At 39.6% G+C, this 12,660-nt stretch overlaps 1 protein-coding gene across 1 annotated transcript in view; it reads right to left on the bottom strand.

The window, feature by feature from the left end:
• Nucleotides 1-12,660, bottom strand: part of LOC126313022 (Fanconi anemia group I protein-like) — a 219,071-nt gene that overhangs the window by 113,414 nt on the left and 92,997 nt on the right. The window contains exons 10-11 of the mRNA XM_049992250.1: nt 8,076-8,217; nt 2,745-2,862 (exon numbers count right to left, since the gene is read on the bottom strand). Coding sequence (XP_049848207.1) covers nt 2,745-2,862; nt 8,076-8,217 — 260 coding nt within the window. The remainder of the gene's footprint in view (nt 1-2,744; nt 2,863-8,075; nt 8,218-12,660) is intronic.

Raw genomic sequence — 12,660 nt, forward strand, 5'->3', positions numbered from 1 at the left:
GGCACACAGAATTGGGATATCTACTTCACTACACACACAGCTATTTCTAGTCCAAAAGAAAGACTTACCTAAGCTCACTCTTAAGCACTCTTTTGACATCTAACACATTTTATATGGGCTTACTCAAATAAGCGATTAAAGGATGTAAATTGGGTAAGCTGTAAACACCTGTGTACCCAAAATATGCAACAATTAACCAATTATTAATGTATAAAAATGGGTCTCTCAGCAATACAAATTAATAAAACCTACTTGGGTCTCCAGCCATATCAGTTCTTCCAGAGCACAGTTGTTTGACTTCTTATATGGCAGACAATGTTTTGACCACATGAAATGCTTTGCAATGGGAATCACCTTAACTCTATTCACAGCAATCCTTTTCAAGCACAAATTTGAGGACACCACATTGGAAGATGGTTGGTTGGTTAGTTTCATGTTCAATGGATCATTTCACACGATATATTGTAATCATGTGGAATGAGTCATATTACAGTCACATCACAAACTAACATTTAAATTGCAAATATGGTTACATGCTGAACTTTTTATTTTATGTTTACTTATTTATTTTTAATACACAGGTGCGAGTTAGTAATGTCTACCCACCATATTTTGCATATACAATAACAAAAATTCTTCTATGGTATGGAAGGAATTTTCAACAAGAAACTATTTCAATTTGTTTTCAAATTTTACTTTGCTATTTATCATGTTTAACAACAATGGGTAAGTGATCAAAAATTTTTGTTGCAGTTTTGTGCATCCCATTCTGTGATAAAGGGAAGTGTTAATGTGGAGTAATGAATGCCATTTTTCCTTCTGGTACTGTAATTATGCACATCATTGTTCCTTTTAAACCGTACTGGATTATTTACAACAAATTTCATGACGGAATAAATACACAGTGTAGCAGTAGTAAAAACACTCAACTCTTTCAAAAGATGTTTACAAAAAGATCAAGTGTGAGCACCACATGTTATTCTTACAGCACGTTGTTGAACAGTGAAAACTTACTTTCTTAAAAATGGGTTACCCAGAACATTATTCTGCATGATATTATTGAATGAAAATGTGTAAAATATGTCAACCTAATGATTTGTCTGTCCCCAAGATTTGCAATGTTTCTACATAAAAATGTGGCCGAGCTAAGTCATTTTAGGGAGTTCCAACATGTGCTCTTTCCTGTCTAAATTCTCACTGATATGGACACCTAATAATTTTGAAATTTCCACACTGTTTATTATTTCCTCACCATGTGTTACACTTATTACTGGTGTAGTGACCCTAGTTGTGCATAACTGAAAATGTAACCTTTTTGAAATTGATTGTGAGACCAATGGCTCCAGCAAAGCCACATGAACAGCAGAAGATTTGTCACCTAGCCAAATGTACATGAAACAATGCCAAAAATCTTGAAACATCTGAACAGAATACATGATAACACCAAGTTCACGACTGAAGAAGATATAGAGAGGCCTTGCTGTTTCTTGATGTCCTTGTCAATCCAAAACATACTGTCTCAGCCATAAGCACAACTGCCGCCATTTGGCACAGAAGCACAATATTCCTAGTGCACTCTGAAAAAGCCATCTCAGATGGTAAGAATTTGCCACGAAACTTGAGCCCGTTTCAGAAAGTCTGTGTGAAAATAGCTACAACTGTTGCCAGATTTTGTATGCAATTTTTGGTAAGATGCAGAAGCAAAACACCCTTAAGTAACAGAGCAAGAAACTTGCATTTTTGTAGCTCAGTGGCAGAGAGTATTGGGTGGCTCCTAAAGACAGCTTATATTAAAAATCAGCCTTCAGGCCATTGGCAATATGTCAACAGGCCAAAAAGCCTGTGAAGGCTAATACAGGACTCCGGAAGCCTGGCATATATAAGATATCATGTGGGTGTGGCTACTATTATATTGGGAAAAGAAAAGGTTGTGTTGTGAAATATCTCCAGATGTGTTACACCAATGCTACTCGAAAAAAAAGTCAACAGTACTGAAACATGCTTTACAAAATGGTTATCGAACTGAAATTAATGAGATATTTGTCATTTTGAGGACAAACTGTTTCTGGATAGCATAATAACAGAAATGACAAATTAAAATACTGGAAAATAACCTCAAAAAAGTCATTGACCTGTAATTTAGTATTGTTTGGGATCTGGCAATCATAAGATTGAAGTTGGCATGACAGATGTGGGGTGCAAATGCTGCAATGAACTCTTAACACTGACACCACAGAATAAGTACTATTATACAAAGATGAGACCACTGACAACAGGCTGAGGAGGAAGAAACCAACTGTTCGAAAAGCTGGGATACTTTTTTTCCATTTTTATGTGTCTATCAACAGTACTTATAATGTCACCACCCCGAAAGTAATTACGTTCAATTGAACATACATATAAAGGTTACGAAATTAAGTTTTCAGAGCCAGTGTCTTCTTCTTCTTCTTCCTTCTTCTTATACTCACACGAACTTACAGACAACAATTCCATATCACAATTATCCTGTGCAGACACTAAGCTTCTATTTAGTTATAATACAGTATCATTCTGTGGACTCATTTGACAAAACCTTGGCTACCTTACTGTAACCATCATTCAACAACTGGATCATTGCACCCTTAATACGCACTGACCACACCAACAGCATGTTCTGCCGATGAGGGAAGCCTACTCTTTGTATGACAGAACTTTTACCCCAGAAAGTACACAACATCCTCTACAGATAATGTCAAATACTTTACCTTGATAGAGACAAAGCCTGACAGAAGACTGTTGCATGAAGCACCTTCTTAAGATATTTAGCAGCTCTATACATGTTGCTTCATTGCCCAAACTGCCTACCTCCTGATGTACATCTACCTGGAAAGAAACAACATTTTACTTTTCACCGAAAAATGACAGCAAGCAAGAATATTTTTTAAAAAATGAATCCTATCATGAAATTTATTTAATGTCACAGACGAAGACATTCAAAATGTTTGAACATGTCCTCATGATAATGGTTATAATGGTTGCCTGTCTTTTTAGAATTTGCTCCAGAAAAAGGAATGAACCGTGAGACTACACATGCCATCACTAATGAGGATTATTCTCTAAAGTACTGTCATCCCTTTCAATTACCATGAATAAATTTTGCATAGATGTGACAGGGTGTGCCCTACCTTATCCTTTGCCAATACTTGACCACAAAGACTACCCTTGCAAGCTCCATTTATTGATGCTGACCAATAAATAACCCAAAAACTGTGGGGTCATGCAATAAGAAACAGAAAAAGCTATAAAAAGTTATTTTTAAAATTCATAATTATTTAGATCAGATAAGAACCTAGAGAACTTAAGTGTTTCCATACATCTATTAATTGTTCACTTTACCAAGAGTCACAACACAATGGTTAACAGGAGTAGCTACTTCAATGAAGGTAGAAAGCAATGTGTGGCCTTGGGTCAATATTCACTTGTTTATAATGGCTACGAACCTTAGCTCTAAAGACTGTGTGTTATTAAGCCGAAACTATTATAGTCATATTGCTTCCATATTAATTTCTGCTTATGGTTATGATTATATTTGTAACTAACAATACAGTTTATTGGTGAAAATTTTTGAAAATATAGTGTAACTAGGTAGGTACAAAATTTACTCACCAAGAGGCAGCAGGAGAACACATACATGTAAAAGTTATGAAATTAAGTTTCAGAGCCAGTGTTGTCTTCTTCTGGCAGAAGGGCTGAAGGAGAAGGAAGAGCGATCAAGAAAAAAGGCTAGCGATGCTTAGGAAATGGAAAGAGTTTGGAAAATTCGGCCAGAATGCCAGGTCAGGGGAGACAGAAGTATACATTATAATAATATAGTTTCATTTATCAGTATATAGAAGCACTGAACACAGCTAAGGATGACCAGGTTGGATGCACTGAGAAAACTATTGGTACTGACTCAGCCATTCGATTTCTCTCAATACACCTACTCCATTTGTAACATTACGCATATTTAGGCGAGCTAATCAGCTGTCCAGTATTGGTACGACAGACAAGTTGAATAATGGCTAAGTTAAAACTTTAAGTTTTGAGAATAACGCACAGCATTATTGCAAATCTGGGTTCATCGGCAACACAACAATATTTCAATATCTTTAAAACTACAAAAGATAATCTTTCATAGATAATAAACATTTACATAATGAACTTCTGAATTAACAAACAATATCTCAGATGATAACACTGAGCCGGCTGTGGTGGCCGAGCAGTTCTAGGCGCTACAGTCTGGAACCGCGCGGCCGCTACGGTCGCAGGTTCGAATCCTGCCTCGGGCATGGATGTGTGTGATGTCCTTAGGTTAGTTAGGTTTAAGTAGTTCTAAGTTCTAGGGGACTGATGACCTTAGCAGTTAAGTCCCATAGTGCTCAGAGCCATTTGAACCATTTGATAGCACTGCTTATAGCTATCAGCCATGAAAGCTATTTATCTGTAAATAACCTTATTTATTGATTTACAATGTCTTCTATATCTTTTTACTTCACAAATGTCTGTCAGAACATCGTATTCTCCACAACTACACAGCAGATGAATACTGCAAGACTACATCATACACTCCTGGAAATTGAAATAAGAACACCGTGAATTCATTGTCCCAGGAAGGGGAAACTTTATTGACACATTCCTGGGGTCAGATACATCACATGATCACACTGACAGAACCACAGGCACATAGACACAGGCAACAGAGCATGCACAATGTTGGCACTAGTACAGTGTATATCCACCTTTCGCAGCAATGCAGGCTGCTATTCTCCCATGGAGACGATCGTAGAGATCCTGGATGTAGTCCTGTGGAACGGCTTGCCATGCCATTTCCACCTGGCGCCTCAGTTGGACCAGCGTTCGTGCTGGACGTGCAGACCGCGTGAGACGACGCTTCATCCAGTCCCAAACATGCTCAATGGGGGACAGATCCGAAGATCTTGCTGGCCAGGGTAGTTGACTTACACCTTCTAGAGCACGTTGGGTGGCACAGGATACATGCGGACGTGCATTGTCCTGTTGGAACAGCAAGTTCCCTTGCCGGTCTAGGAATGGTAGAACGATGGGTTCGATGACGGTTTGGATGTACCGTAGACTATTCAGTGTCCCCTCGATGATCACCAGAGGTGTACGGCCAGTGTAGGAGATCGCTCCCCACACCATGATGCCGGGTGTTGGCCCCGTGTGCCTCGGTCGTATGCAGTCCTGATTGTGGCGCTCACCTGCACGGCGCCAAACACGCATACGACCAACATTGGCACCAAGGCAGAAGCGACTCTCATCGCTGAAGACGATTCGTCCCTCCATTCACGCCTGTCGCGACACCACTGGAGGCGGGCTGCACGATGTTGAGGCGTGAGCGGAAGACGGCCTAACGGTGTGCGGGGCCGTAGCCCAGCTTCATGGAGACGGTTGCGAATGGTCCTCGCCGATACCCCAGGAGCAACAGTGTCCCTAATTTGCTGGGAACTGGCGGTGCGGTCCCCTACGGCACTGCGTAGGATCCTACGGTATTGGCGTGCATCCATGTGTCGCTGCGGTTCGGTCCCAGGTCGACGGGCACGTGCACCTTCCGCCGACCACTGGCGACAACATCAATGTACTGTGGAGACCTCACGCCCCACGTGTTGAGCAATTCGGTGGTACGTCCACCCGGCCTCCCGCATGCCCACTATACGCCCTCGCTCAAAGTCCGTCAACTGCACATACGGTTCACGTCCACGCTGTCGCGGCATGCTACCAGTGTTAAAGACTGCGATGGAGCTCCGTATGCCACGGCAAACTGGCTGACACTGACGGCGGTGGTGCACATATGCTGCGCAGCTAGCGCCATTCGACGGCCAACACCGCGGTTCCTGGTGTGTCCGCTGTGCCGTGCGTTTAATCATTGCTTGTACAGCCCTCTCGCAGTGTCCGGAGCAAGTATGGTGGGTCTTACACACCGGTGTCAATGTGTTCTTTTTTCATTTCCAGGAGTGTATTTTACCATACTTGTGTAGTTATTTAATGAACAGCCTAGTATATTGTCAGGTACTTTAAATGTTGATAGCAGTTGCTATAAAGAACCAAAAGAGCTATTAAGAACCAAAAGACAATTCTGTCAAGAAGGCATCAATAATTGTTTAAACAATATATGAGGAAAAGCTGTTGTCATTTCTAGTGAGTGCACTTGCACAAATATACTGGCTTATTTATTTATGGACAAATCTTTATTTATAATTAGTATAAATTACCTGAATGTTGCAGAATGTTGTCACATATGAACTTAGTCCAGAAGGTAGTCATTTTGAGTCATATCTGTAAAGCGTAAGGACGATGTATTTTTGTTGGAGATGGCCTTCAGACAATGGAAAAGCAGACAGTAGTGAAACACTTTGGGAGTCTAGTGGAGACTACAACTTTTCTAGTGGCGAGCTCAAGGGAGTGATTCTGTACTCTTTAAGTTGAGTGCTGCAAGGAGGTAGACCTGCCTGTGGTAATGAGGGATATTACATCATGGTTATGTTTGATCCTAGGCAGTGAATAGCCACTACCATGCTTTAACTTCTGAAGTAACTTATATTTTCAGAGATCTGAAAGTGCTCCACTGTAGGACTCTCCAACTTTCTCTACTTATGCTACGAGACTGAGGACAGACAGAGTATGAGTTACTATTCTTTGTATCACATGTGATGATTTGTGAATCATCATGTTGAACTCAGTATTTTTCTGAGCTGGTGAATATTTTGTGTTTTTTGATTATGAAATGGACTTCATTTTCATGCATGTTTGATGACAATTTAGTTTGGGGATTTTGCAACCATTCTCTTAACACGCTCAATGTAACTTTACTGCAGTTCATAAGGATATTATCTGTATGAATTTTCACTGAATATTGTAGGACCTATCCCATTTATTTACGATGTCCTTTCTTGAATAAACATTATTCAACACATTTCTCCATCATCTACAAAAATTACAGATATCAGAACAGAACACTCATTATTAAATTAGTCAATTAAATTTTAATTTGTCTTTCTGTACATTTTATTAACTCACAATTCTAGCTATTGCATAGGCTATTTGACTTCACTGGATCACATCTATAGATCATTATTTGCATTTAATTAGCTACAAGGCATGAAAGTAGACATGCACAGCTTCACCCTACGACTAATCGAGCTATTCCTTTTAAAGAGAGCCATGCATAGCCCAAGTACCTAAGGTACAAATTATCACAGGTAAAGAAGTAACTGGTTTGCTCATGTGGGATGTTGTTTAGAAGAGCAACTACTCAGTAGGAACCATTAGGCACTATTGCATCTTCAGGCAAGTCTTCTTAGAGTAAATAATTAATAGGCCTATAAAAATTCAGTCTGGAGGTGTCCTAGAGTTCACACACTATTGATTATCTCATAGAAATACAGATTCAACTCCTCAGTATGTTTTTCACATTGAGATCAAAGTGCTTTTTATTTAACAGCTTCAACAGTGTCTATGACAAGATGATTGCACTAAGATTCGTATTTTGTATAATGTGCTATACTCGTCCACTACATCTACCGGTGACAAAGAAACTTGTCAGAAAATGATGCAAGTATTCATCAGGAACCCCAGGTTCGCCATACCCAAACTGAGACATAACTGATGAAGCTCCCTAAGCTGCTCACCTGTTACACCACACAATTAACACACAGTTTGTGAAAATGTTAAATTTTAGTTACAAATTTGCATCTGAAACTAAACACTTGGTAAAGAAAATAAGATCTATAAAAATCTTCCTGTATGACAAAGCACTTTACATGTTTAAAATTAGAAAAAATGACTATTCTTCCTTTGCACCAAGTTATTTTATTTGTGCAGAAACATATTTAAAAGTCACATTAAAATGTAACACTGCTAATTCTGTTTCAATAATTTTAGTATCAAAGTGTACACTAACGTGTTTCATACACCAGAGATTGTAAAGGATTATAATAACCCTCCCTTTACACAGTTACTGAATTATATAATGGGAAGTATCTAATGTGTTCAGAGTAAACAACTGGCTGAACCCAAAAATGATGGAGAGAACAAACCTGTGACAGAGAGCCAAGCCCCATTGAATCAGTATCTCCCTGACTGCAACTCGTTTGGCTCAGGGCGACAAGGCTTTTAACATCCATGTGTTTTAGAAATAGCAGCAATCCAGAGACAGCCATTTTTCTTGTTTCAACATTCCTGTACATCATTAAAAAGACAAAAGTTAGGTAAATGTTACACACACACACACACACACACACACACACACACACACACACACAGCCAGCTACATTATCAGAGTACTGAAGCTAAATTGGGCTGAGTGGGTGTGATGTTAGCAAGCCTGCCCTTGCTAAGGCAGGGGAAATTGAGAAGAAATACAATGAGATGCAGAGACCCCGCAGTGAAAACCCACAGCTACATTCCTAAAAATCTTTGTGAACAGTATGAATGAAGGCACTTTTTATTGTAATGTATATTAAGATATTTTTCTCTTTCAGTCATAGGCGGAAAATTGCAAGAATGGCTGCTTGTGAAACACTGTGTAATGTGATATTTGCCTATTTTTTCCGTATATTCTCTACAGTACAGATATACAATAGGCTGAAGAATATTCATACTTTCTACTCTGGTAGATGTTTCTTGAAGTCTTCTGGGCAGATTTTCCCCAAATTCACAGCACATTTTTTTGAGTGACTACCAATTACACTTTTTCAACCTTTCTGCTACACTACCTTGGGAGTCAAAGGAGCGTGTGGCTATTTGCATCAGTCTCTTCTTTGCATAAGCTCAATGTCTTCTGTTTGTCAGATCTGATTTGGGTCTTTATATACTCCAGCAGTACTGAAGTCAGAACAGCACATGTAGCTTGTACATTTGCATGCAATCACTTTCGTAGACATACTGCAGTTTCTCAATATCTGCCAGAGAATGGTAGCGTACTAAGTTCTTTACCTACAATTAAGCCATTGTGGTCACTCCACTCCAAATCTTTGTGATCATTTTTCCCAGACATTTGTAGGCTATGATCAATCATATGTGTGACTCATTAATTTGGTAGTTGAAGGATAACACACCTTCACATTTCATGAAGTGCACAACTCTGTGCTCCTTACAGTAAGAAATAGCTGCTATCCTTTGCATCAGGCTGATACTTTATTGATATCTAGCTGCATATTACTGCCACCTCCCCCCCTTTAATAGAATTTCCTCGTGAATGACTTAATCATCTGCGAAAGGTTTGGGATGGAACTATCCTCTAATCAGCAATGGTCCTACTACCTCCCTTCTGACATACCAGATATTATTTAATGTCTGAAGAGGACTCTCAATCAAGAATAGCATGCTGCATCCCGTTTGTCAGGAAATTTTCGAACTAGTCACAAATCTGTGTGGATATCTGATAAGAACCTATTTTCCTCAGATTGTGTAAAAATGGTGCTAAATCAATAGTATTCGGAAGTTCACAAACACCAAATCAACCTATTTTCTTCCATCCATAGCACTGTGGATAGTACGAGCGAGGAGACCAAGTAAAGTCTGAAATGTGTTCTGTGTTTTCGAATTCAATGCTGATCCCATTGAGAGGATTATTTTTTTATAGGTATGTCATACTGTATGAATTCAGAATATGTTCTAGAATTCTGCTACAGACAGAGATAAGTGATACAGTATGGTAGTTTTGTGGATCAGTTCTACGTATTTTTTTTGTAAATAGGTGATATGTGCTCTTTTCCAATCACAGGTAACATATCTTTAGTCAAGCCATATTAGCTCAACTATGGTTACGAGTGAGGCTAATCCACTTACAAATTTTGCACAAAATGTGATAGGGATTCTCTTGGGCCCTGGTACTTTGCTGAACGTTAGATACTTAAGCTGCTTTTCAACAAAAATCATACGGATGACAATCAGTGTTCATAGCAGTGGCAAAATTCCTTGCTTTTCCTTTTGTGAAGGAAAATCTGAAGACAGAATTCAATATTTCCATTTTTGTTCTGCTACTTTCTATGTCAGTTGCTGTCTTGCCCATAAGTGTCCAGACATTGAATTTCTGCATTTGAAACACCCTTAATATATGACCAAAATGTTTTGGATTCTGGGACATCCTGTAACAATAATTCACTGTGGTAGTTATAAAGACTGCATGCATTGCCCTTCTGGCAACCAAGCTTGTTTCAACTAACATCTTCCTATCCACAAATTTAACTGCACCAAAAGGAAAAGACTGTCAAGAAAACTCCAAAATTATGAGAGAATTTCTGGCTAACACTCCATGAGAAATGTCAATACTCAATATAGAGACAAATAAAAGTATACCAGCTGAAACATGCTCTTGCCAGAGTTCAAAGCACAAAATGACTAAGATTTTGATAGAAAAGCACACAATCAGCTGCATCAATCCTCACCGGCATGCGAACACATTTTTATTCTTTTAACTCAGAATCCAGTCTCTCTCTGTATTGAAGCCAAATACTCAGTATCTTCCTGTTACTGCCACTGTATGTCTCTTTTTCCCAATGTCTCCTTTTTCTCCCAATTGAACTTTCTCCTGTCTGTCTCTGTTACTGTGTTCATTCTTTTCTCCTGATCTTCCTTCTCAGTTTCCTTCTCTGCCATTTCCACTGTCTCTCTGTACCACTGCCATTCTCTTTGTCCCATTCTTTTTCTCTCCCATTGCCACTGTACCTTTCTTTTCACTTAGTCTGCTGTCTTTTTCTTCAACTACTATCACTCCTCCCCCATGTCCTGGGCAGTTTCAACCCCAAAATCATAAAACTAACATCTGGTTATGGGGGATGAGAAAAATGAGCTATTTTTTAATTACAAAGTTCGCTGGTCTGGGGCAGGGGGTGCTTAGCAGAGCCGCGAAACCTATGTGAGGTCTTCAACAATCTCTTGTTTTCATTTCCACTGTCTCCTCTCTCTTTTGCTCCCACAGCTATTGTCTTTTTTTTTCCTCAGATAGGAGCATTTTTAAGCTGGTTCCCTACTTTTCCATGTTAGAGTAGGGTGCACTGCTTATATAAAATGAATTCTGTAGTTCATAAAGTTTTAATACTTTATTTATACAATTCACCACATTTACATACTTTGACACATATAAACCAAAAATATGTATGAATAACATAGGTTAAAACAAGATAATTTCCCATACAACCTCAGTTCAGATGATGATGATGATTTGGGTTGAGCAGATGCTCGACATCATAGTCATCAGCACCCTGATGAAAAGTCAACATGAAATCTCATGGGTGGGAACGAAGGCTGTCCCCACCTGCAGAGCAGTTTATAATGTTAGTAGTCTGCCATCCTTCCCCACCAGTTTAGGGATGAGGGCTGACAGTTCACAAAACTTCACCACTCTGTTAACACTGGTATCGGTATCTGCAAGGATGGTGGGCAGATCTCCAGCAAGACCGAGGGCTGCACTAATATCAGTATACAGGACACACGTAGCCACAATATGCTGAATGGAAAATGGCACACCACGAACTTCACAGAAGGGTGGATCCTCCCGCCAGAGGAGGAAACCATGTGTGAAAGGGCTATGCCCGATGTGCAGTCTGATAAGCAAAACCTCCCTCCAGCGGCAAGGCTGACACAAAGTCCGCCAAGCCTTTGTGATTGATTTGAGCGACCACAGTTTGTTGTCTGACACCTGCAACCAGTCAGTCTCCCATTGACACATGATGCATCTGTCAGAGAATGAGATAATGGTGTGCAACAGGATGGGACACTGATAGACAGCACCATCCCAACATGTTTCCTTGGCAGCTTTGTCAGCCATGTTGTTACCCTGAATCCCAATGTGGCCAGGTAACCAGCGAAAGATCGCCTCCTTGCCACGGCATGGGAGCCACTGTAAGGAGTCATGGATGAGCTGAATCAGTGGGTCTACCGGATACCAACACCAGTTCACTTCATACTACATAAGAAGAAATGCACAATATTTGCAGGCTACACTAACAGTATTTTAAAAAAAAATGCAGTGTCTGACTTGCAAGTAAAAAGAATTTCATGTGACAAAATAATTTTTCGTAAGGTCCTTATGCTACCACCAAATAATTTCCGGGTCAAGGCAACATGTACAGATGTGCAGTCATTATGTTGAGACAGCACATCAAAGTTTTGTTGGTGAAAAAACACCGACTAAAAACACTATTTGGTGACCTCAGAATGCTTGCAATGACTCCAAAACCATTGCCATGTGTTCACCACATCCTAGACTATGCCTCAAAGTGGATATTACACGCATATCTTACATGAATAAATACGGTAACAGAACTTCTGGCTCTCGCTAATGGACAACGATATGGAAAACTGTCAAAGTACCCCGAGATCATCGTCTTATGAACATATGGTAAAAATTTCTACAATTTTCCATGAATACAAATTATAGAAGTGGCTATTGTCACTACTGAGCTAGCTTCTGGAACTCACAGCTGGAAACGCTAGGACAGTGTATATACTTTTACGTGTGTCTATTGACGGTACTAACAGTTCTCCAGAAGGTAAGTGCTGCCAGCAATTCTGTCTCATAATTTCAAGAATAAAATAGTGTATACACACGCAAGACTGCCCCACAGGGCATACAATGAAGAAGTAATGTGAGAAAATCCACACAAATTATGAAGTGTG

The sequence above is a fragment of the Schistocerca gregaria genome, unplaced genomic scaffold (assembly GCF_023897955.1).
Source record: "Schistocerca gregaria isolate iqSchGreg1 unplaced genomic scaffold, iqSchGreg1.2 ptg000461l, whole genome shotgun sequence".
Lineage (NCBI taxonomy): Eukaryota > Metazoa > Arthropoda > Insecta > Orthoptera > Acrididae > Schistocerca > Schistocerca gregaria.